General features: G+C 47.9%; 1 protein-coding gene across 1 annotated transcript in view; it reads right to left on the minus strand.

Annotated features, from left to right (window-relative positions):
- Nucleotides 1-458: 458 nt before the first annotated feature.
- Nucleotides 459-26,175, minus strand: part of LOC134506511 (uncharacterized) — a 32,103-nt gene continuing 6,386 nt past the window's right edge. Inside the window, exons 2-10 of the mRNA XM_063316731.1 lie at nt 21,301-21,624; nt 20,034-20,297; nt 18,837-18,952; nt 12,503-12,617; nt 11,907-12,002; nt 5,804-5,856; nt 4,465-4,563; nt 3,453-3,551; nt 459-1,371 (exon numbers count right to left, since the gene is read on the minus strand). Coding sequence (XP_063172801.1) covers nt 1,285-1,371; nt 3,453-3,551; nt 4,465-4,563; nt 5,804-5,856; nt 11,907-12,002; nt 12,503-12,617; nt 18,837-18,952; nt 20,034-20,297; nt 21,301-21,624 — 1,253 coding nt within the window. The 3' untranslated portion in view covers nt 459-1,284. The remainder of the gene's footprint in view (nt 1,372-3,452; nt 3,552-4,464; nt 4,564-5,803; nt 5,857-11,906; nt 12,003-12,502; nt 12,618-18,836; nt 18,953-20,033; nt 20,298-21,300; nt 21,625-26,175) is intronic.

The raw sequence follows: 26,175 nt of genomic DNA on the forward strand, positions 1-26,175 counted from the left end.
GGTAGCAAGAACGGAGGTCCCCAAAGACAGGAGGTTTCCCAGGGAATGCTGATGATTTAAAATGGATTTTGGGCGGGCTATACTGGGGGAAGAATGGTGCCTTGATGCCAGATGAGCCAAAGGTGACCCAGCCTCACGTTCGTGCAGGATCCCAAAAGCAAGCGGGGCCTCTCCCAACGACATTTCTCAATATTGGTAGCTCCCATTTTCCTGTTGCTAAGAATATTGCGACCAGTGGTGCAGTGGAAGGCGTTAATTTATTAATCAAACTCGACATTTAAAAAAAACTTTTCATAAAATATATAAATATTTGGGTGCCCATTTCTCTGGGGAAAAAAAACACCCACTTTTGTTTGTACACCCAGTGTGCACAGGCAAGCTTCCCTCATTTAATGCTCCTGTAAATTATTTTTATGAAGTGTGCATTTTATACACATTTTCTCCCCCTTAATGCTTAATTAAAACTGGTGAAAAGGCACAGCAAAATTCAGAGAACTTCAGAGGGGAAAGGATAATGTTCAGTTCAAGCATTGAGTAAAAATAAGAGACAAAGAGGAATGAAATCGTTTTCTCTCCCTCCTCCCCTGGTCAGAAGGATGAGCTGCTTTCTTTTGGGACTAATGGACCGGCAGTTGGAAAAAGGTCACGGCATTCTGCTTTTATACATGACAACTGCAGCGAGACTGTTACATGCTCAAAAGCGGAAAGGCCCGACATTACCCACCGTGGAGGAAGGGCGGGTGAGGATGATGGAACTCCTGGAGATGGCTAAATTGACTTCCTGGATCAGATGAAAAAACAATATCCACATTTACTGGCTGTCTGGAGACTCCTTATAGAGTTTTCGCATGAAACGGAAAAACACACTTGTGGTTTTGATGATCAGAAAAAAAATTGGTAATAGAAAAAAGTGAGCTTTTTTCATAATCATAGAGTAAGAGATAATGTATTTGCACTTATATTTCCTGCAGAAGAAATCAGAAGCTTCTTCTCTCTCTTTTTCTTTCTTTTTGTTCCCCTTCCTTCCTTCCTTCCTTCGCTCCTTTTACTTTTTATTAGTCTGTATTAGTTTTTACGTTCTTTGTAAAACTTTGAATAAAATGTATTAAAAAAGAAAAGAATGAGGAGTTGCTGGGCTGGTGCAGGTCTAGAAACGAAAGCGGGTGCTGAGCCGTCTCTCTGGGGCCACCTGGCCTTGCCCGCTTCTCTCCCTCGGGGCCCGTCTGCTGGCAGCCTTTGGGAGGACTGGGGGCCCTCCCTGCTGGCCTTGGGTGGGGGCTGCTGTTAAACAAAGGCTCTGAAGTCCGAGGTTTTGACAGGTGGGGGATTCTTCACTGTCTCATAGATGGTCTTGATGGTTTGGTCTTCACTCTGCCAAGGAGAACACAGGCATGCAGTTATTTGGGGAGCTGGGAAAAAAAGAGGCATCAGGGCCCTGCTTTGTTGTGGCTGGAGTGAGAATGTGGAGGAAGAAGGGCCAGTCCTCAATCCAGGCACGAAGGGAAGTCTCTCTCACCTTTTAGAAACATCTTAGACTTCCACACCTAAAATGAGGAAAGGATATTCATCAGTCAGCCAACAAAGGATGAATCAGAGTCAGAATGGCTGGCTGTGGGAAGGGAGACCACAAGGAAAACCCAGGGCTGGAGGCTAGACTGAGAAGTCGAAGAAACATCAGTAAGGAACCAGCAGGGGTGGGGGCAACAGTGTGGAAACATCACCGCTCTTATTTGAAGAGCGAAACGCAACCGCGCGGAGCAGGGAGTCTGCCAAAGGAATGCGGAGGGTCTTCTGCATGACCCTCCAAGTCCCCTCATGGCAGGAGAAAGGGAAAACAGCTCTACTGATTTCTTCCTCTTTCATTTTGCGGCCATTAGTAGTTCTCTCACTTCCCCCTCCCCTAAACTCCCCAAGCTCTTAAGCCAACGGGCACATTTGGAAAACGGAGAGCGTGCCATGGGCACTCAACAGCTGCCGGTTCCAAAACTCCTGTCTGGAGACATAAAGGCAAGTTGCCCCCACCCTCTTCTCCAGCCCCACAGGATCCTTCGACCTATTTCCGACTTCCTTCTGATCTGGAGAACAGATGAGCATTTTTATTTTCCAAGAACGCCTTGGGTTACAAGCAGGGTTCAGAAATGCTGTTGGCAATAAAAAGACGCATAAGGCCGGCCCAGGCATGTCTGCAGAGTGTGGGAAAAAAGGCACGACGGTGGCCCCGATGGTGCAATCGAAGCCCCACCTGTTGCACAGAACTTCCTGTTTATTCACCTTCTAATCAAAATAGCATACAGGTAGTTCTTGACTTACAACCACAATTGGGACCAGAATTTCCATCGTAAGTCATTGTGGTCATAAGTCGAGTCACCATGTGTCTCGACACCCCCGATTTTACAACCATTTTTACGGTGGTTGTTAAGCAAATCAATGGGTCATTAAGCGAATCCAGCTTCTCCAATGGGTGTTTTTTGCCGGAAAACAGCAAAAAATCATCACAAAACGCGATCACAGGATGCTGCAACCCGTCGTAAATGTGAGTTGGTTGCCAAGTACCTGAAATGTGATCATGTGACCGTGGGGGCGCGTGCAATGTTTTGCAATGCTTGGAAGTGCTTTACTGGTAAAGCACCCATTCCGAGGCCATCATAACCAGACTGTTGTTAAATGAATGGTCATAAGTAGAGGACTACCTGTAACCAACAAAATGGTCTGGCTCTGTGGTCAACTTGGCACCTGCCGGTTCCATGTTGGGAAGCCAGGCTCTATGCAAACAAGGCTCCATGGATGGGACAGAATGGGGTGGGGGGTCCCTGCTTTTCTCTGGCATGCAGAGGTCGCTTCTGAGGTACAGCATCAAAAAGGAACACCGATCTCCTGAAAGACCGGTACAGCCATGTCAAGACCCTGCTTGGACTGCACTTCTCCAGCAACCTGAGCAACAGCCAAGTTCTCCTCCTGTGGCATGTGTCCAGAGTCCCACCACACCCGATGGAGGTTGTTATTCTTGCCAGCAGGAGACAACTTTGAGTAAGGGGGGGAAAGGACCAAAAGGAAGCCGGGAATCTATCGATGGCTACCTTGAACTCGTCCCCTTTAAGTCTATAAAGGCCAGCACTGCTCTCCAGCACACTGCAAGTGCCGTGAGGTATTTTTCTCCTGACGCAAGGACAGGAGTAGAGACAGCCCGAGGAAGGGCCCTGTCAGTCGCTGGCAGTGAAAGACCCCACAGCTCCATTCGCAAAACACTCTGACCTTGGTCGGTTCTGACTTTCAGGGTTTAGTATGTTGTGTGAATCCAGCACATCTGGCTGCTTTTGATTCAAGCTGGGAGGCACCAACCCAGAGAATAGGTTGATTTAGGTGAACAGTATACAGTACTGGAATACTGGGTTGTCAAATGGGACCGTTTTTCTCCCTCCTTGCAAAGAACCAGAAGCAAGGAAGCCACGTGCCTCTTGAGACTTGCTGATCTCCGAATAAATCGTTTTCTCCCCTGGGCTGCTGCGCTGTTTCTTCCTCCGCATTTTCTCATCATCTGTTTGTGAAGGATCCTGGAAAAGAGAAGCCATCAGAGCAGCGTTTCTCAACCCCGGCCGCTTGGAGATGTGTGGACTTCAACTCCCAGAATTCTCGGAGTTGAAGTCCAGAATTCTGGGAGTTGAAGTCCACACGTCTTCAAGCAGCCAAGGTTGAGAAACGCTGCATTAGAGAGTCAAGCCTGGTCTCTGGCCGGGCAAATCTCTTTAGAAACGGCCACTGTGAATCTCTAGGCATCTCAAACCTTTAAGGGTGAAATCCAGTTTCCTAGGGTGGCTTTGCAGAACGGTAAGCAAGTGTTATACTGGTCCCTCTTAAGAAGAAATATGTGATCCTATTCACAACAGCCTGCCTTTCACCTTTTTTTTTTAACATGAAGTTTGCCCTGTTTATTTTCAGCACGGTTGCAGGAAGTTCTATTCTATTTTAGAAGCTGCACAAGTCTTTTCGAAGCCGAAAGCGATTATGGGAAGACTGCGCATGGGTAAACACAAAATCCAAGCTTCTAATAGCTGGCTGAAATGCAACTTTTACGTTTATATTGATAGAGATAAATATTTATGACACATGGCATGGCGTTGAGTTGAACAGCATGACATTGTGTGAATCCAGCACATTTGACGAATTTTGACGCAGTCTGGGTTGCATCAAAAATTTGTGCTTTCTTTTCTTCGAGGATCATCCTATTTAAAGTCATAGTAGAAAAAGGATTTAAACCCAAATTTCCAAGGACCCTCAAGTTGCAATCTTTCAGCCAAATCACGTTTTATTACTAAATAAATCTAGGTGCCCGCGTGTGTTTTGCCAACACAGCCTCCTCCAATTTGGTGCCCCTCTGGAAGTTTTGAACCCCACCCCCCCATGTGGCTGGGATGTCAAGACCTGTCGCTTGACAAGGCTGTCGTAAGACAGAGAAACTGTTCCCACCTGTTTGGGGTGCTGCACAGCCGTATAGATGGTGTGGGGCATCTCCTGGCTGTTCTTTGCTGTTTTTCTTGGTGGTTGGGCTTTTTTCTCCCTTGACTCCTGAGTGCAAGAAATAGAGAAAAAGCTCAGTGTTTATCATCGCTTCAGCTGTTCTGAGCTGAAAGGGGGTCGATGCTGTGGGGAGAGAGGACCACTGGCTTGTTCTGACTCTGGCCATGGCGTGGAGTAGTCATTCACCCCAAGATATCTGCATGAACAGGCAAACGTTTTAGTTTATATTTTATTTTATTTTTCAAAGTCACACCGCCCCTCTATCCATTTAAGTGGCTGCAGAGTCACCCCCAAAGGCCAGTCGGGCTTCCTTGATGTCGGAAATACCACCAAAGGTTTGAGCAGTGACAATCTAATTTGATGGTACACTGTCACGCCGCCTCGCTGCAAAGAACACGTGACTGTGCATGTCATTCTGGAAAATTTAAAAAGAAGCAGCTATGAGTAATTTTAATGAGGTGTATTTTTAATGGTCTAATTGCTGTAAGATCTAAACTTCACACTTTTTCCCCCCTCAGAAAAGCAAAAGTCACTTCCTGTTTCCTCTGTGATTAATTAAGTTATCAGCCACTTTTTTCCTTTTTATTTATCATAGTTTGTATGTCACAAAGCCCAACAAGGCTCAAAGTAACTTAGAAAAGAAGAAAAACACAGCTTTAAAACCACAGTGCCTCAAAGAACAACCCTAGCATCCCAACCCATAGCAAGAGGGTCCCCCTCATCCCCCTGCCCAACTTCCTGGCCTTGAGCTATATCAGCCTTCATTCTTGAGGTCTTTAAGGAGCATTGTGCAAAATCCTCATTTGAGAAGACCATATGAAGCTGACTTAAGTCAGCAAAAGAGAGAGGAATCTAGGCAGCCTTTAACATGCAATCACATTTTATTCTGTTGAGAAAGGGCATCCTTTCCCAAGTGGGCATCTTCTGGAAGTGTGGATTTTAGCTTCCAGGATTCCCTGGCACAGAGCCCGTGGTTGAGAATTCTGGGAGTTGAGAAGCCCTGGCTTAAGGAAGTCTAAGCTTTGAAAACCTGAATGACATTTTCAGATTTCATTTCAAGGGTCTTCGTTCCCCTTACGGAGGACATGGGAATGTGCTGATGGCATTTCAAGGAAAATCAAAACCCACAGTGGCTGGGTAGAGATCCGGAGAGTTAGGGGGCAAGTCCAAGGGGGTTGACTTGGACCTCAATGGACTCGCGAGTTGCCCTGATCCACCCAAGGAGCTTTGGAAGACTGTGAGGACTTTCTACGAACTGGATTAAGGTTTTATGTTCTTATGGACTTACCTTGGGCGTGCCTCCTATTAAGTTGGAATCACTCTTAATTGGATCTTCAATCTCTGCCAAGAAAAATTATGACTGTTACCCAAGTGGGCCACAGTCCCCCTCAAGAGATAGTTGTCAATGTATGGGCACTCCCGGTCCTTTTCAGGGCAAGATAAAGAAGGAAAAATAAGCAAGTTTAAAGTCTTTAATGTAACTGTTCTTCTCTTTTGTTGGGATGGGCCTGGCCTTTCCTTTCTCTGTTCCTGGAGGACGTCTCCCCCTCCCAGATGATGGCGAGTGGAGCTGACATTAATTATCGTGTTGATATTCGCTGAAGCAGGCAATTAATTTAATTAAAGGGCTCGGTTTAAACGCGGTACTGAACATCAAAAACAGAAGCGGGGAAAGGAGTGTTAATAAACATTAATGGTTCTGTGCAAACCTCATTAACTTGTATTGTTGGCCCAAGGAATCAGTCAGTTAGTCATGCAAGTTTAATCACATATATGTTTTATTTCATGTTAGAAGAGACAAAACAAGACTCCAAAAGAAAGAACAACCCCCCCTTTGTAAAATACAAAAAACAAAAACTCCAAAATGTCACGTTCACTGTTTCAATGTGCAATGTACATCGTAACGTTTCACATGCCATGGCGCTGACGCATGTTTTTGTTTGGGAGGGAGCTGCTGTGAAACCTCGTGCCAAGCTCTGTATCTATGTTCGTTTCAATGGAATGTGCTTGGGTTATCTTTTCTGTTCAAGGTCTTTTTCCCGCGGATCAGCAGAACTCGTTAGGAGCACCTGGGATTATGAACTTGAGACGGTTCTACGGGGGGGAGGGATTTAAATTGCACCGAGGGTTTTTAGTGTGATTTTGGCGCGCTTTCATCATTCTCAGCTTTCTCTGTGATCCTGCATACTATTCTTTAATAAATCAGATATCTTTATACTTCTGCTTATGAGTCTGAGAGTGTTTTGGAATAGGCAACCATTACACAAAACAAAACAGAACTACAGTTTTAAATCCTGTCCGATCACCTGGATCCAAAATAAAGAATCTAGGAACAAACATTTCACTATACTGATAGGAACTGTTACAAAACCTCAAACCTGCCACCGTCCTTAAAAACAAGAGATCCCAGCATTCTTATTTTAAATCCATTTATATTTCTTGTTTAGAAATACCATACCATAAGTACTATGTTCTGTAATCTACACATGTAAACAGTTTCTAACCATACCATCCGCTATGGCTTTCTGTTCAAACAGAAACATTTTGCAACCAAAAAGTGCACCAAATTATTATTTTTTCCCGCCTAGCTTTTCGACAGTAAGTTCAGTTTCTTGGGGAAATGGTCTCGTCTGTTCCTTCACGCCTCTGTAAGTTCCAAGTTAATTTCCACTTCTTTCCTGAAGATAGGATGTTTTCCTCCACCTTCCCAATGGCCACCCCTTCACCAGCCAGACGCCGGATTTTGTCTCCGGAGAGGACATTGTATGTGCCTCTCTGCCCTCTGAAGTCATGTTTTCCAAGGCCCATCCACAAAAGGAAAACAAATACAAAATTTCTCGAGAAGGGTCCAAGGACTGTGTTAGTTCTCATTGGAGGAGAACGAAGAGAGGACCTTCTCTTGAGGTCCCTCTGATCATGGACCTCAAGTCACAACATAAATGCCTTGGCTACTGAATTAAACCAGATGAGGTTGGGTTGTCCAATGTATGGCATCATAAGCTAACCAAAGATCACACTAAGACACACACACACACAAACCTAACCCAACATAAAACTAGTAGGCTTTGGTGTGTTGCCCTTTCGGCTATCTATGCTGAGTCTGTCGGTAGGAAGAGACACCAATATTATTTATAATCCATTTATTATTCCAAACTTCTGAGCAAGGCATTTCTTTGTGGTCCTGTGCCAGACCTTCTAGGTCTCCAATATTATCTCCATCTCCATCTACTGTACATCTACATCTACATCTATCTCTATCTTGACCTCTATATCTATTTCTAATTATCTATCTATCATCTATCATCTATCTATCATCTATCTATCTATCTACATCTCTCTCTCTCTCATCTATTTCTTATTCAACTATCTATCACATCCAGGCAACCCCAGTTGTGTGTTAAAAGGGATCATTTACATAAGGCCATACTCCTCCTCCTCCTCCTCCTCCTCATGTCAGTTACAAGTAAATATGAAGTCTCTAACTTGGTTCATTATCCATTTCAGTTTCTGAACATTTGTCAGTTTTGGGGGGGGGGCTCATGGGGGTAGGCTCAGGAGTGCCAAAATGGCAGGCATAACTGGATGACTGAATCCCCACCCCTTTGCAACCTGTGTCACATGCATGTAAAAATGGGTGGGGCTTATAAAAGCACAGGTTGGGAAGGGATCTTGGTGACCTTGTAGACCTTGATCACCCCAGCTGTACCCCCGATTTTGACACGACCCCCATATACATCCCTGTCAAGTTCTTTTGTCAGTTTTTCATTCTGCCCTGATTTAAGTATTCTCCTTTTCAAAGAAAGGAAGGAAGGAAGGACGGAAGGAAGCAAGCTATTAAGATGAATAGAATTAACATAGGACAATTAATAAAGGACAGAAGGAAATTCTGTGGCAAAAAAGTGATCAAATTTCAGTTGCATTATCTTACTGCACTGTTGACGCCTTCAGACTTGGTGGTTTTTGCTGCTGTTGCTGTCCCTTGTTCTCCCTGCTGTGAAACTCAGCCTTCCTGCTCTCTACATCCGCCCTGCGATTCCTGAGGGTGGAGCAACGTCAGCCGAAGTGTCCTTCCTCGCCTGCCTCTTGACCCTCCTTGACCCCAGAGCACCCCTTGAGGACAGGCAGCGCACCTTCCGGCCAGGTGAGGACGGGAGAGTGCTTTGCGTCCCACCATCCGGTAGAAATCGCAAAAGCACGTTGCTAAGTCCAGCGGGTGAACCGTCTGCTGCTTCTCCTGCCCTGAGGTCACGCCTTGGCACCATCCTTCCTCAGGGTAAGCTGCTGTCTACAGTTAATGGAATTCACATCTGCCAATCCAAATCTGTGCCACTACGTACACGCCCAGTAAGATGCAGCTGACCAGGTCTATGCCAGCTTCAAAAGGGTAAAACCAGGTGGTAGCCTTTTTCTAGTCAAGCTTTTATCACGATCTGTGCCCAAAGGCCACCAATCCACAGAAGGAATTGAACTTCCATTGTTTTGCTGCCAAAGGCTTCCAGAAGGCATGTCCAGAATGAGTTTCTGAATCTTTCTACCCATCATAAAAGATTCTGCCCAGCAAAGACCTGTCTTGTGCCTTCAACAGGCAAAGTTGTGGCTTCCCACTAGCTATGCTAGGCTTCAAAAAGGGTTTGATGTGGGACTTCTCCCCTACTAATTACAGCTTCTCTGGGCCTGAAATACCTCTCCTGGATCACCTTCAGAGCAAGCACAACCCCAATGCCTCATGCCATTAGAAAGGAGGCAGCCTGAATTTGCAAGAATGATCTTAGGGGAGCCACAGAGAGGCCTCAGACCGGCTTTGTGACCAGGAACAGGATGGCGTACAATCAAGAAGAGGCTCTACAGCCTGCATCAAATTCTTATCTTCTTTGCTGGTACCCCAGGAGAACCCTTGGTCTTCATGGGACAAAGCAGTGGAGAAGAGCCACGTTATGACACACCACCTGGAGTTTCCGTTGCTGCTGGTACTAAGGAAATGCCAAGCGGATGCTGGCATCAAACTCATAGGAATGTGACGCCCCATCGAGAAAAGGCCAAGCGGTCTCAGGAGAGTTTTGTTTCAGCTACAGAATGTCTGAATCTTACTGTAGCAAGCAGGAGAACAGCATTTACTGGAACTTGCTTCCACAGAAAGAGGTCCTCAAATGCTTTGGGTGAAAAGCATCCTGAGGCCTGTTCTTGCTTGCTTCCAGGCAGGTGGACTGAGGTAGATGCCAAGGATCTTCTTCGCTGTCCCATGCGCTGCTTCTCTTACAGAACCCGATGCCTTGAAAAGGTAACTTCTCTTAGTTTAGACCAAATCCTGCATCGCAGCAGCCTCTATAGAAAGCGATACAAATGAGTTCTCTAAACATCTACTGAATGGACAGCAGATGGATGGATGGATGGATGGATGGATGGAAGGAAGGAAGGAAGGAAGGAAGGAAGGAAGGAAGGAAGGGCTGTGTGTTCAGTGGGAATAAAACTTCTAAAGAAAGGTTCAAACTCAGCTTCAAAGCAATAAAACAAAAGGAATTATTAGTATGACTATTTGTAGTTGTTGTTGTTATTTGCCCTAGGGCCACCAGACACTTGTCACCAGCCCTGGGGAAAACAGGAAAGGAGGAAGAAGGAGGGATATGAAGAAGGTCCCTTCTTGTCCCATTCAGGGAGCTGTAGCATCACCTGCCAAATAATTTGGAGAAAAAAAAAAACACAACAACCTGTGATTAAAACTTTGTCATTGACGACAGCTATTAATGGTTCAGCAGTGAAAGGGTTCTGCATGCTTGAATGGGCCCCATTCATCTGAACTGAGAACAGTTTAAAAAGGGGGAGTCGCAAACCAAACCAAACCAAACCAGCAACGAGGGGCCTGCAGATTTCAGGAGCCGAATTGGGGGGGCTCCTGGCTGACAGCTTCTCCTGCAGCGGGGAGAAAATTGGGGCCAACTGAACTCCACGCTTGCTTAAGCAACATGTTTTCATGACATCAGAAGGTCAAGGACCAGCCTTTCCTTTGCCCCCTCCCTACCGTCCCTCTGAATTTTGTAATTTTTTTAAAATGCAAGGGTTGCGGGAGGATGACACAGGACTATCTCAAGCATCCTCTTTTTCCCTAAGAATGCTTCTGGTCTTGCAGCATCCTCAGAGGGAAAATTACAAAATGGTGGTGTGGTCATCCCTTGTTGTTGACGATTTGTTGCGAGAGAGAAGTGCCACCCTGCCCCTCTGAGCCTGCACTCAAGACCTCAAGGGGCCCCTGCCTCCCAAACCTGCAAAGCCCCTGAAAATGAGCCACAGGCTGGCCATGAATCTCCTGATTGCCCACCCTTGGAGGTGTCCTATCCCCAAATGAGTCTCTTGCTCTTTTCTAGGCTTGTTCATTTTTTTTCCTTTTTGTGGTCTGTGTGTGAGTGTGTCAAATCTTCCTGTCTTATTTGGCAGGTGTTTGCTTGTGGGGGTGGGTGAGTTAGGGGAACTTGTTACCTGAGCCTTCTGCAAAGCTGACTTGACTCCTCTTGCCAGCTGCGGAAGGAAAAAAAAAACCAGAGTTGAAATGCAGGAAGTGGGCAGACAAGCCGAAGCAGGGCTGTGGCTGGGGCTGGGTGCGAGTGTCTTGAGGCTGTTCCTGGGCAAAGCCTACGAAAAGCTGGGGGGCAACGATGCGGCATCGAAGGTAGTTTTTCAAACAAAGGGTTAGGGTCTCCAGTCCTTGCTGGAGGTGCCCACTTGCCAGGGACGTCCCACCAGTTTCCTGTGGGGCTTCTGCTGGGCAGCTGGTTCTGCAGAAACCAGGAATGGAGCTGTGCCCAGCCCAGCCCCTTGGCAGCTCCCCAAAGATGGCAGTGGAGCAGAGGATGCTGAAGAAATTGCTCATGGCAGGGCAGGGAGAAGCCATTCTTGGGTGGCTGACCACCCCTGATACCGATGCTGCCTCTGTGGAGCTGACAGACACGGGGGTCCTCCCGAGAGCCCTTCCCTTTGCCCCTTAGAGAAGCCGTGGGCACCCCACGTGCCTAAAACCTCCCGGGAGATGCTCTTCGCCTGTATCCTTCCTTCCGCTCTACAGTGCCGTGAAGAGTCAAAAAAGTCAAGTTGGTGGCCACAGCCATGTGATCCTTCCCTTTGTGCATTGGGAGTGGCTTGGAGGCCTGGGGGAGTCCAGGGATGGTCCCAGATTAGAATGGCTGGGCCCTCCCACTGCTCGAACATGGATGGCCTGGTACGTGGTGCCCAGGGACGGGGGCGAGGGCGTGCCCACCCTGTGGCCAGCAGAAGCTGGGGTGCTTTTCTGGCTAACCAAGTTTCGCTTTTGGGATGGAGCAAGGAGGACAAAGAACAGGGGCTGGGGGCGTGGTCAGTGGAGGCTTTGCAAGGGGTGGGCGCAGCTGGAAAACACCTTGTACCTTTCTTCTTCAGCACATATACGACAACCACAACTATAAGGAGAACAGGTATAGTCAGGCCCAGGATCAGTCCACTAGATACCGTCCGGCCTTTGTCTGCGAAAAAGAGCAGAGGATGCGTCACCAATGGTCAAATATGAGAAATCCTGCAGAGGCCTTTTTCCTACGCAGGTAGTCCTCCTTCAGTGACGGCCTCGTTTAGCGACCGTTCGCAGTTACAATGGCGATGAAAAAGTAGCTTTGCGACCAATCCTTGCATTGACGACCTTTGTGGGTCTGTCGAGCAAAGGAGAGCTGAAGTCAGGTCATAAGCACAGTTGTGGGTTCAATTAGTGACTGGTTCGCTTAACAACCAAGTTGCTGGTCCTAATGGTGGCTGCTAAACGAGGACTACCTGTATGGGGCAATTTTTCCCAGGGAGCTTGTTCTCCGTGCACAATTCCCTGCAACTGGCAGACCTGAGCTGGCAACCGCCAGAACATGCAGCCTTGAACCTCCCTTCCTTTTCTATCAGGATCATGCCACTGCCTCCACACCTCTGGCTTTAGAGCACATCTGGAACACGAGCTGCCTAAATGCGACTACGGAACCTCTACTGGCTGTGTGGTGTCGAAGACGCTGATGCAGGAACACAGTCCCTGTGTCTGAAAAATCCCTTCTGAGCGTCTTCATAATTTGCAGGTGCCCTGCCTGGAGAACAGCGATTGCTTCCTGCAGGGTGAAAGTTGGCATCGTGTTGGGGAGAAAACCCTGGGCAGGGTTTGAGAGCTTCTGGGCAAATATATCACGGCCTTTTATTTTCAGCTTCACGATAGTGCAGATTCCCTTCTGCTTGTGCTCTGCCACACCACCAGAGCTCTGCAGAGATTACTGCTAAGTGGGAGATACGAATGGTAAGAGAGGGGTGTGCAACTGGCACACAAGAGGATCTGAGCCCAGGACTGATTTCGTGATATAACTCATGGGCAGTAATAGTTTTATAGCATTTGCAAAGCACATCACTAGATGCAACGTAGAAACAGCACTATCTCATCTGGAAGTTAAAATGCGAGACTCAGTTAAAGTTAAATTATTTCTCAGCATAAGAATACACCTCTGCCACTTAAAGATCTAACTACAAAATCGTCTGGCTCCCATATAATGCATTTGCAGATAAATGTCAGCAGCCATTGAAACATGTATTGTATAATCCATTTCAGGTTTTTCAGCCTCCCCAGCAGTGTTTCTCAAACCTGGCTGCTTTAAGATGAGCGGACTTCAACTCCCAGAATTCCCCAGCCAGCCATGCTGGCTGGGGAATTCTGGGAGTTGAAGTGCACACATTTTAAAGTTGCCAAGGTTGAGAAACACTGACATAGACATAAACTTCCTTCATAAGTTATCATCTGGTCCAAGAGGAATGGCCAAGTTTCGTTTCCGGTCTCAGAGTCTGGAGCAGTGTTTCTCGACCTGGGCTGCTTGAAGATGGGTGGACTGCAACTCCCAGGATTCTCCAGCCAGCTGGGACTAGGGAATTCTGGGAGTTGAAGTCCAGCCATCTTCAAGCGGCCCAGGTTGAGAAACCCTGTTTCAGGCAGTTGCCTCAGTACCTGGAAAAGGGATTTGTAGAAGTATCTCTGCCTGATCAGGATTCCCCTGCTCAAGCCCTTTTCTGCCTAACACAATTTATTTCAAGAGCTACAGCACACTTTATCAGATGAAGTGATGAAGAAGATGGCTTATAAGCAATGCTGTAAACATGCAGGTGCCATGCTTCCCTTTGGTCCTCCCAGACAGAATTGCCACTTACAATAACAACAACGTTCAGCCTTGCAAGGTTGATGTCAGCCTTGCGAGGTAGTCCAGACAAGAAGCATGCCCAGATGAACTAATTCTACTTTACTGTAAGGTTATATTAACAGCCTCTTGCAAGTCTGAAAGTGCGTGTCTCCCCCTTCACCTTTACAGCCCAAGAAGCTAGGGAAGGTCCCTTCTGAGATGCTTCCCACACCTCTTTTCCTTCTGCGGACTCATCTGCCTGTTAATCCAACTATTGCCTAGTCTGCGGCTCTTCCTCCTGTCTCCCAAGGTCATTCCCGCACACCACTCCAGCAAGACAGGATTACCGTATCTGGCCGCGAACCTCCAAATGATCATGAGATGAAAAAACAATTAGTTCCTTGTTGCCATCTAGTGGTCATCTGGATTTCTGCAGCCTAGCTATGGCATTTCCCCCTTGCACTTAGTCTGGCATGAACGTACACCAGCAACTTGCTATTTCTGCTGTGTCCTCATGGCCTGGCCTTCACCACATCCCAAGTCCATGCCTGAAGCAGCATAAAGTTGTTTTATCATGGTGGGATATAGACATAAGAGAGAAAGAAAACATATTTAGCTCTTCTGGAGTGACAGCACTGTCTTCCCTTTCAAGTGGTGGTTTCACGCGGTGGCAGTTTTGCTGTAGGCACAACCTGAAGAGCTTCACTGACCATTTGGTTGGTGTGGAGGTCAGGTGACCCCTGGAGGAGGGACCAGCTGGATTCTTATTGGCTACTTTGGGCTTATGCAGGCATGCTTCCTCTCCTCCAGCTCAGAGATCTGGGTCAGCCTAAGCAGTAGCTTGCAAGCGTTAGCAATGAGGTGGGAGAGTGGGAGGAGGTTGCACAGTGAAATGGGAGAGGGAGAGATTGCTGCATTATATAATTTTCCCAGACCTGTCAGAAGTCGTTAAGACCGCTTTTGAGTTCCATTTAGTGCTCCTCGGAAATGACGCTAAGTCCCTGCCCCCAAAGAGACCAGCAATCTGGTTTAGTACAAGGGTGCAAAGGGTTGATTAGAAGAGGCTAGTCCAGAAAACATGTCCAAAGGGAGCTGAAGTTTGGGCTCACAAATGCAAAACGCTTGTGCAAAACCAAGAGCGAGTTTCGACAGATGGCTAAATCTGCAACTTCAACCCTCTGTGAAAATTCGCCTTCTCCCCAGCCTCCCCTAATATTAAAGCGAATGATTTATTGATGCTTTCCTGCCTGCTGGGGGAGTTGAAAACTAAGCTGGGGGCTTTCCTTAGCTTGCCCTGTACCTTATGAATAGCACCATTTGGGGGCAGTCCTGAACTGGCAGGGTTGGGGACAGCAAACATTATGACGGGGTCACATCTGCTCATTGGTGGACTGGTAGGTGGCACTTCAACACAGCTGTGAGGAAGACCCCTAAGAGAAAAGGACTTCTGGGTGGCTGAGTTGGGGGTGTCTGCTGGGAGGAGGGGTGTGAGAGCTGCATACATGAGTAGATTCTTCTGAACGGAGGGGAAAGTCCCTATCAGTTTTCCAAGAAGACCAGACAGGAAACACAACCAGATAAACTAATTCTACTTTGTTGGAAAAGCTGCATTACGAGAATCTTGCAAGTCTGAAAATACAATCCTCCCGCCGTCTCCTTTACAGCCCAAGAAACTAGGGAGGGTCCCTCCTGAGCCTCTTTCTCTGTCCGTTATGCAGCTGCGGGCTCCTCCCTCTCTTATCTGACCATTCCCTGCACAGCATCCCTTGGCCTGTCGCCCAAGGTCTTTCCCTCATACCATTGCAGTCCCTGAGTCTAACAGTAGAAAAGGAATGGGGGAGAGGCCTTGGATGACTGAGGAGGGAGGGGAGACCCTCATGGGCCCCAGGACCCCCTGCAGGCATGTGGACCTCTCCCCCCTTTCTCCCCCCTGCAGCCTGGGGGCAGCTCACCACTGGGGGTGCCCATCCCAGAGGTCTGCCTTGGGCACACTAGTATATGTATGTACCCCACTCTAAAAGCAGGACTAGGACAAAACATTATATTAATTTCTTTAAATTGAATTAAAAGCTCCTGTTCAAAATGAATTGCCTAAAAAGATGTTCCAGTTACAAATTTAATTACTGTACCCCACTCCCGGCAAGCAGCAACCACACAAGGATGTGAACATTGACTGACAGGCACACCTCCTACTTCTGGTAGGAACCACAAGAAAGATGGATGGAGAGACGTGGGACGTGTTGAGCAGAGAGGATGAAAAAGGAAAGGGTTTGGGGCCTTGCAAAAAGGATTAAGGTTTGTCAGGGAAGAGTGCTGGAAGTTGGGGCCAAACAGGATGATTGGCATGGAAGTCGGGTTCCAGGTGATTGGCATCCCGTGAATAATGGGGTGGCAGCCCCCAGCACTGGTACTTTCGATCGTTCAGTTGTTTGGGCAGTACATAACCAACTGAGTTTTGTTATCCCACCTTCCAGGATCAGCGCACTGCGTGAATCCAGCCTAAAAGCCAATCTTGTACCCACAGGGATGGGTCAAGTCTGAATACTTCTGTTTTATTAATTGGTTAGATTTCTATCTTGCTTTTTCTTCAGGCATTCCGATTCACTGCACTGCAGGGCTCAGGGGCTGGGGGCGAGGAAACGGAGGAGGAATTTGCATGAGGCTCCTGGGCATGTGCAGAATGCCCACATGTCGCTACACGATGTTTGGGAGCCACAATCTGGCTAGTAGACAGTTTGAGAACGATATCCCAACAGCAAACATGAAACACAGCTGAAAGAGGAAGACAGAAACTTAAGCCAGATAAGCTTGACTTAGGCAGTTTATCTCATAAGCATTATTTATTTATCTATATTTCAAATTTCGCCACTGCCCGTCTCACTCAAAGAGCGACTGACATCCATTTTTAAATGTTCTTTTGAGTTTACAGACTCAGTTTATTACATACAATGTACATAGACACACACACCTCAATCCTGTACAACATAAATAACACATAAATAATACAATATATGTAAACACGTACACTTTATTAGTGTGCAACATACATAAACACATAAAGCACAGCGGAAATAGAGAGCTTATAGCTTAGCTGAACAGTTGTAATTCTGATATATGGTTCCATGGTGACCAAGTGCATGTTAAGTAATAATTGTTTCCCCCAGTTTTCCCTCGGGGCAACTGAAGGGGTCTGAAATGAGCAGAAATGTCTGGATTCTGCCCAGGGCACCGAGGGTCCTTCTCCAGAAGCCCCTTGACCAGCGAAGCAGCAGGGGGCGGCGCAACCTTGAGCAGTGGTGGCACCTATATGTGGAATGTGGAATCCTGAAAGAGCTTCCTGGCATCGGTGAAGGCTTAAAAAATAATTTTAAAGGCATTTAACAAACAGTGTATAGATCATAAGGTAAAGGTAAAGGTTTCCCTTGACGTAAAGTCCAGTCGTGTCCGACTCTAGGGGGCGGTGCTCATCTCCGTTTCTAAGCCTTGGAGCCGGCGTTGTCCATAGGACACTTCCGGGTCATGTGGCCGGCATGACTCACGGAACGCCGTTACCTTCCCGCCGAAGCGGTACCTATTGATCTACTCACGTTTGCATGTTTTCGAACTGCTTGGTGTGCAGGAGCTGGGACTAGCAACGGGAGCTCACCCCGCCGCGCGGTTTCGAACCGCCGACCTTCCGATCGGCAGCTCAGCGGTTTAACCCGCAGCGCCACCGCGTCCCTGTATAGATCATACTGTCCTATTATTACTTTCCTCTTTATGGCTCTTACCATTTACATCTATTCCTATATTTATTGCTATATTTTTGCAACTGTTGACTGTATCTTATTTTTCTATGTTCTTTGTTCAATGACTGACTTTTCTTTCAATCCTGTTTTAATATTACTTGGCTTATTGAGAAAATAACTGAATTGCACACCGTTCCAATAATTACAACAAGCAAGAAAATTAATTGATAGGTCCGAGGGGCACACAGAACGCTGGGGGAACAGAGCGGGGGCTTTGAGCCTTTGCTGTACCAAAGAAAACCATCCTTCAAAACTGCGGCTTCCTTACCTTCCCATCCATCTATAAGGTGTCACCAGTACATACTTTCTGGCATACGTTTTAGCCCTTTCACTTCCCTGCCGTGTATTCATCAGCTCTGCGCTACACCGTCAAATATTCTTCGTTCTAATCTACAACATCCTTTTCCCCTTGGTTTCACACAGACTCTGTGGGTCTGTTTTCTTTCCTTCTTTCCTTTCATTTGTTAATTTCATTTGTTAACCGCCCAGAGTCCCTCCTTTGAGGGGGAGATGGGCGGTGATAAAATTTGATAAATCAAGAAATCAAGAAATCATTCATTCTCTTTACCCTTTGCTTCTCTTACGTTTCAAATCTCAATCTTCCATTTGCTGTGGTCATCACCAAAGGGGTCCATCAACAGTGACTTTTGCCACCCACAACAGCCTTAATCAAGTGAGGCTTCTATATAAATCATTTTAATAAGAGGTGTGGGCTAGCTTACCAGTCTTAGTCACACCCATTCCACACGCTGCACTCCCTGCTAAGAGTAAGGGGCCTGGTCAGTCTGGGCACCTCTTGGCCAGCCTGCCACAAGTGCCAGCAAAGCCCAGTTGGCCCCAAAACAGCCTCCGATGCCAGTTTAGATCCCTGCTCAAGAGTCAACTTTGGAAGGCCACGTCCTGTTGCCTCCATTCTGCCAAGCTGGAGTCCAGGCAGGGCAGTGACGCCCTCGGGGTACTTGTGCTAAGTTCCATCAGTTGGGCCAGTTGGCAAGATGGGTAAGTTGCTCCTCACATTCAGTGAAGAAGCAATAGGCTTCTTCACTGAATTGGAGGCTTTATTAGCAGCCATTAAGCAATTAATGCTGCTACTAAGAGGCAACCAATCGATGATTCTGGTTGGATCCTGACCATCTTCTAAGCCATCACCTGGTAGTTACTGGAGAGGGACGGTAACTCTTGCAATATTTCTACACGCGGGGGAATGTATTTTCTGAAATGTTCTCAGGCTGGAGTGATTGCCATGCTCATCAACGCTCTTTCTGTTCGGTGAAGAGAGCGCAAGAAGGCCCCCAAACGCGGTTCTTCCCCCCACAGGAGGCATTGCAGTCGAGGAGGCTCATTGGCCCCCCTCCTCCCCCTCCCTCAAGGATGGGCCCGTTGCCTGCCCTCCGGGGGGGCCCCTTGGAGAACTGCCCGGAGGGGCAAGGAAGGGGGCAAGCGGTGGGGGTGGGGGGAGCTCACCGTTCTCGGGGGGGGGCTCCGTCACAGGTCTCACCTCTGGGGTCCAACGTGATGGGCAGAATGCGAGTGCAAGAGAGCAGAGGAAAGGAAGCAGAGGTCAGGCGTGAGCAATCGTGTTCCGCTGTCTGGTGAAGCCCTTCGTGTAACAGTCACCGGACCCGCCTAACCGTCTTTCGGGCACACCATCAAGCCCCCCGAGGCCCCCGCGCCCCCCGCGCCCAGTAGCTTATTTTAAAATCTTTTTCTCAGCAAAGGCATCTTTCTCTACTCTTTACTGCAACACAGAACAATTGCGCGTTGAAACAGGAGAATTAATAGCAAGAGTAGGGCAGGAAATTCATGCAATCAGACCATTAACACATTTCTAAGTGAAGGCTGGTAAAATGAATTCTGTAAAGTCAGATGCAACCGAGTGGCTCATTTCAGAGAGCTGAAGCAGCTTCACAAGTTCTGCTTTCTCCCAGATGGACTTTGCCAGAAGCCTTTTCTGCGTTTCACTGGCCAGTTCCTTTTCCTTGGAGATTGTCTATATGGGATTTGCTAACAGAGTCATCCAAATTAAATTTTGCAGGTGGTGCGTCTTCATTCACAAGGAAAAGATGCACACCGTAGGCATCAGTTGGCAGTCTCAGGAGTGCTGGGTTGCTGAATGAATTCAGAGGCTGAAGAAACTCAGCAACCAGCTGCTCTCTGGTTGTTAATCCAATCCAATCCAATCCAATCCAATCCAATCAATTTATTGTTTTGACCAAACAGTTGTTAAAGATCTGCATGTCGTCCAATGCAAATGGACATCAGAGGGGCTACATAAGGTTCCCAGAGCCACTTGGAGATCCCTTCCCCTCAGCTTGATCAAAAGAGGAAATATAAGTTATATGGATAGGATCTGTGATGATATGATAATTAAGTAGTGCTTAATTACTATAATTCATATGTTTGCCCAGAATTTTTATTCATGTGATTGTTGTTTGCAGCCCAACACCTTTCCAACTCCGGTGGTTCTACTGCACAAATAAGGGTGGAAAGGTCTACCTCCTCCAGGAGCTTTTTTTCCCCCCAACTAAATGTCAGCTGCATCTTTTGTCCCAGGGCCTCCTTCAAGGAGAGAAAAACTCACCAGCACAAACTTCCTTTAAGGACACCGTCCTGGATGTGTTGCTAACCAGGTTTTCTGCTGTGCAGGTGGCGTTTTGATCACGGTCTTGGGAGGTGAGGCTGATAAGAGCATGCCCGGGGGTGGCATCCTCACTCTGGGAGGCTGAGGTCCAGCTGAATTTCACCCCGTCTTCCCAGGTCCCCGTAGAGCAATTCAGCTGCCAGGTTCCGTTTCCACCACCATCAGGAATGCAAGTCACAATCAGCTGAGAGGCCAGCAAGCGTTCTGAGCAGGAGATGGAGAGAGGCATTTATGAAAGGCCCCGAAATCCCAGGAAGCCCCAGGAGGAAGGAAGAGCAGCCACAGCTGGGCTCAGTGGAAGATTTTGCTTAGATTGGAGCAGGGACCACGTGTGTCACCCCTTTCTGTCATGAACAACACAATACCACCTCTCACGTATGACACTCATTGGGAAGGGAGAGGCTCCCTCATCCTCTGTGAGTGAGGGCAGCCAGGATGCCATTTTATGCCAAACCATGGATTGATCGCAGGATGAGGATTGTGTGAGTGTCTCTGCGGGCTCCAGGCTCACCCGCCAAGAACCTCTTGAGTCTTTCCCAAAGAGTTCATGGCTCCAGCCGGTCCCACCAGATCCTTGGAGAGGACCGTAAATCTGCCTTTCTGGAGATTCTACCCCATAGCCAATCCCCTTGTCCTGGCCCGACCCCACCCAGCCTATCCCCCATGGAGAGTGAGTCTGGGGGGAGCTGGCCGGGCCCCCGCAGGCCCCCTTCCAAGGGGGAAGAGTTAGCAGGATACGGCTTGAGCTCCACCCCTAACCGATGGTAGAAATGCAAGTCCTCAGCTGTGCCAAAGTGCCTGGGGTGGAAAACCGTGGGCAGCGTGGCAGGGGAAGGAAAATGTTGTTTTTTGTGCCTGCAAATGAAAGCACGGCCAGGTCTGATCAGAACATTTCAGCTATTTGATTAATATATTTGTGTTTTAATCCTCAGATTTGGACATTTAAAAAAACTGCCCAAATTCTGCCCTGGGACAGAGGTTAAGAAGGTTAAGTTAAGTTTATAGTTTATTTGGTCGATGACCAGGAACAAGGTTAAGAAGGAGGGAGCAGCCGGTGAGCAGCTGTGGGGCTCCATCCAGAAGCTGGGTCTCTTCCGAAAAAGGACACCCAAAGCCCCCCCGTCCCCCGCCAACAGACCCCCCCCATCCACATTGTCTGGGCGGAGGGGCGAGGCCAGGAATTCTCTGCCATGGCTGGGATACTTACTAGACACTTGCAGATCAAAGGACTCAACCATTGTGTTTGGGGCTGTTGGTAAAACCGTTTCTGCGAAGTATCTGCCAGCATCCTCTCGCTCTAGATGGCTGAGTCGTAATCCTCTGCAGTCCTCAGAGACGTTCACTCGGTTTGCAAAGGCCGGGAGGGGGGCCACGAGGTGACATGGCTGCCCAAAGGTCACCACGGCAACAGTACTAGGCTTGCTGCTGTCACTTTTAGTCCAGGAAATGCCTCGAAATGATTGAGAGACCTTCACCTGGAAAGTGACAGACTCGCCCAGAACGCCAGTCAGTTCTTCTACTCCAGCAGCTTCTGCAAGGCCAGAGAGAAGAGAGAGGAAGCCTTCACAGCTGGGTCACAGGGGACCTTCCGTGCATCCCATCTCTCACCCGGAAAGCCTTTTCTCTGTTAGGAAGGACAAAATGGCTCCAGGCTGGCAGACGGGGTGGGGGTCTCCCTGGGCGATGGCCTCTCCTTCTTGGAGTAGCAAGAGGGGCTTCCAACGCCCTACCGGGGAGCTGAGTCCTTCCCTTGGGCTCAAAAGAGCATCTGCCCAACCCGGGAGACCCAAAGCTCCACCAAGGCCACCTGACGGAGTCACCTGGTGGAGGGCACTGATGGGTCGTTCCAAGGACCAGCCGGGTTTAGGCTCTCTCTGGCCCCGGGATGGTCCCTTCACCCAGGGGCCCCACGTGATGCCGCTGTTATTTGCTGCCCCCCATTTGTTTTCTTCCCCTCCCCCAGGGTGGTGGGAGCAAGGCCTTCCTGCCCTTGGGGAAAGACGAGGGACCCTGAATGGTGTCACTGGCTTTCCTGCATGCTGCGGAGGGTTGGACTACATGATCCTTGTGGTCCTCTCCAAGTCTACAATTCTGTGTTTCTAGAAATCCCACATCCGGAGAAGCCCGGGCCTTGGGACTGGATTCCAGCCCCCCAAGACACAAGTTAGTACCAAAGTAGCTTTTAGAGTTTTAGAGCTTATCGAGAGTTTATAAAGACCACAGAAACACAGGTATTTGTTGGGCATAAAAATAAGGGTTAGGATTCAAAGAGGCCAGGTGAGCCAAGGAACAATTGGAAGGACCACTTATTTATTTATATTTCAAATTTAGTCACCGTCCATCTCACTCACAGAACGACTTTGGATGGTTTACAATAAAAAACCAGAAGAACTACTAATTAAAAATACAATAAAACCATTCTTAAATAAATAATATAGTCCAAGGCATAGATGTTAAAAAGTTCTTAATGTATGGGAGCATCTTCAGGGTGCTAACCATGCCCAGGGTTGGTTACCCCCTCCCGCCCCATGCGAGATGGCAGAGCCAGGTGTTCACCCCTTTATGGAAGGCCAGGAGAGTGGGGGCTCACCTCACCTCTGGGGGAAGAGGGTGCCCTAGGGCCGGGGCAGAGAAGGCTCTCTTCCTGGGCCCTGCCAATCGACATCCTTTCATGGATGGGGTCTGCAACATGTCTTCTCTGCTGGACCGGGTGGGACAGGTTGACGTGACGGGGGTGAGGTGGTCCCTCAGGTAGCCTGGCCTCATGCCATGTAGGGCCTTAAAGGTGATGACCAGGGATGAGTGACTGACCGGAGGGCCATGTGAATTATGGCACAGCAGAAAACCAGTGAGGAATTTGGACGTCAGGAAAAATATTCAAATGGCAAGACCTGTTTGAGTCTTCTTTGCTGGTGTTCCAACAGCAGCTGGACAGCCTCTTGTTGGGGGTGTTGTAGTCGTAGGTCCCTGCCTTGGGCAGGGGGTTGGACTGGATCTTCTCCAAGGTCCTCCCAGCCCTTGAAATCTGTGCTGCTCTTCAAAGAACAAACATCTCCAGCAACAATTCCTTGCTGTATCCCTCAAGGGCTGGGAGCTGTGGGGCTCAGGGATTTAATCTAGTGGCTCAAGGGTTGGCTTGCAGGTCAGTCATGGGAGTGACCTGGTTTATTTTCCATTCTCTGAGCATTAACATGCAACATGCCAGATACCTGAATGGAAATTGGCTGTTGCAAAATAATATTATGGTGGAGGATCAAGCTGGCTTTAATGAGGGCCTTCAACATTAGACCATTGGCTAGTCCTCCGACACTTGGGTGAAAAGGAGATTGCATGTTGACATGGTAAACTGCTCTGAAGATCTGAAGGCAGTTTGCCCAGTCCCCAGAAGCAGGGAATGGGAAAAACTGGTTGTCTCATCTACCGAATGGTGTCTTCTTACGCTCATTATGAAGTTGCACAAGATCAACATCATGCAAATCAGATGCAGCTCTTCAGAGCCCCCTGTCTTCCCCCCAGCCATATCCTTCCAAAAAGAGGCAAAACAGGGATGTATCCTCACCCCAGCTTGATTCAACTTCTGTATTAGTTCTTTGGTAAACTATCTATCAAGAAAGGAACACCACCTGCCTATATTGGCCAATAAACCAGTCTTCCATCTCTTTGAATAACCAGATGCCATAATAAAGGCGGGATAGAAAATAAATAAATAAATAAATAAATAAATAAATAAAATAACTCTTCTTCTCCTTCACACACTTTGGAGATGATGTCTTTGGAGAGTGGCTAAATTCTGCCTTGTCACCGTTGCTTTCCCCTTTTTAGAAACTCATGATCCTTTCAGGGCAGATTTCCAAAACATCATTTTATGATTTTACAATGACTATCAAGTCAGTGACAGTTACTCAAGTTCATACTCATTTATTTATTTAGCCTTCCTAGAACTATCACGTAAGCCACCTAAAATTTTAGTCACGATTGAATTGAAACCTAATCATTTTATTGCTTTTGTTTTTCGTAATTGGTAATCCTTTACATTAATAGTTCTAGTAATTGAGTAGATTAGTTCTGTAGTATTTTAAATTATTACAGGTTATTTTTAATGTCCTATTTCATCTTTATACTGCTCCATTTCTTTCTTTTATAACTGTCTTAAAATTGGACTTAATTTGGCCATTGACCCTAATTATAAAGCGGATTAACTGATGTTCTGCCACACCTGGAGAACCTACTTAGTTTAGGGTGCATGGAAGGACCCAGAGAGCACACAGTCTCTGTCCCTCAACTTCTTGCTAATCTTTCACCCCAGGATCTCCTGTCTGCAGTGAGATAACTCTGTCTGCCTGATGCTTGGGAAGGCTCAGACTTCCGGGTTTTATTTACTTATTTATTCAATTTTTATGGCCGCCCTTCTCAGATAAGTGACTCTAGGTGGTGAACAAACATAAAATCAATTATATAAACACACACACACACATATGTATATATCAGCCAATAAAATTATAACCATAAATATCAATATAATCAGGAAACAGGGCCATTAGCACACTCAGGGCCCCAGGACCGGGCACATAGCCAGGTCTTCAAGGCCTTACAGAAGGCCAGTAGGGTCAGGGCCAACCTCATCTCTGAGGGAGGATGTTCCAGAGACCGGGGGCTACAGCAGAAAAGCCACATCTCCTGGTCCCTGCCAGCCGACATTCCTTGGCTGACAGGACCTGGAGCATGCCCATCCTGCTGGACCAGACTGGAAGGGTAGAAACAACTGGGAGAAGGTCCTTCAGATAGCCCGGTCCCAAGCCCTGGTGGCCTTTAAACTACTGTGCATCTACCAGCTGTTCTTTGCTAAGCAGTTCTCAGCGGCTTCCTCAATTGTGGACAAAGGAACCCCAGAATCCATTCCATGGTTATGATCCCCCAAAATGGGAACATCGGCTTCAGCTTTTTGAAAACAAATTGTAAAGAAACGAGTTGGCCAAGTGACTCATACAGTCTCCGCTTCTCCTCTCTTCCACGCTAAGAGCCTCCCTTGTGAGTTTCCTTCCTGTTTAGTTATTTATTATTCACATTTCTATTACCACCCATCTCCCCTCAAGAGGGGGACTTTCTTGTCCTGCAGACTTCCCAGCCAAGCAAGTTCTCAAAATATTATTGCAGCCACCCTCTCTTGGAACGCCCTTTTTGCCACGTGGCCTTGGGACGTCTTGAGCACGGCCTCCAGGCACGTCACGCCCCCTGGCAAGTCCCACCCCAGGGTGCGGCCTTCATGCTCCTACAGTCTGCAGGGTCTCAGTGACACCGAAGCAAGACACCCGCAGGCTTTGGATTCCGCCGTGGAGCTCCCATGAATGGCGCCCAAGGGCCTGGACCAGCTGAGATGGCTGATGACTTGGGTTTGCTGTGATTTGGGACAAACTCTGCCAATGCCCATGAGGGCTCAACCTCTTTTCCCAGTAGCATCAAATGCCTTTTTCTCAAAATAGGTGGTCAACAAGGGCACGAGTCTTGCTTGGGAAAGTCTTGTGTGTCCTGCAGCCTGAACAACCCTCAGCTTCCTTGTTCAGACATTGTCCAACCACATCTGCTCAGAGTCCTCAGCAGAGAATCCTGGGAGAGAATGGTGGCTTCCCACAGTCCCTTTGTGAGCCCCATCACCCACTCTCTCTGGTTCGTATCACTGGAACGAAGGGAAGAGACTGAAGTCCCAGTTCATTCTTGTCACTGGTGAGGGCCAGAGATCTTCCTCCACATGAGATTTGTTGTCTGCTCCAGTCAGAAGTGAATGCACGGCGGGGTGGGAGGAGAGAAGGAAGGAAGATCCTCACCTGCCCCTTCCATGTTCTCATTGAGCCCCTGAAAGGAACCTGCTCACACACCTTAGACACACCCACACAGAGCTGTTCCCTGGAGGACCACTCTCTGGGCTGCAGATGAGGGGGGAGCACCATCTTCTCCTCCCTCAGCCATGTTCATTAACACACATGGGCCTTGTTCCAATGGGGTCTTGCATGACCTCCTCCATCCCATTATGCCTCTAGCACTGAGCTGGGAAACATCCTCAGGACAGTGAGAGAAGAAGCTCAGT

Source organism: Candoia aspera, chromosome 17 (genome assembly GCF_035149785.1).
Source record: "Candoia aspera isolate rCanAsp1 chromosome 17, rCanAsp1.hap2, whole genome shotgun sequence".
Taxonomy (NCBI): Eukaryota; Metazoa; Chordata; class Lepidosauria; order Squamata; family Boidae; genus Candoia; species Candoia aspera.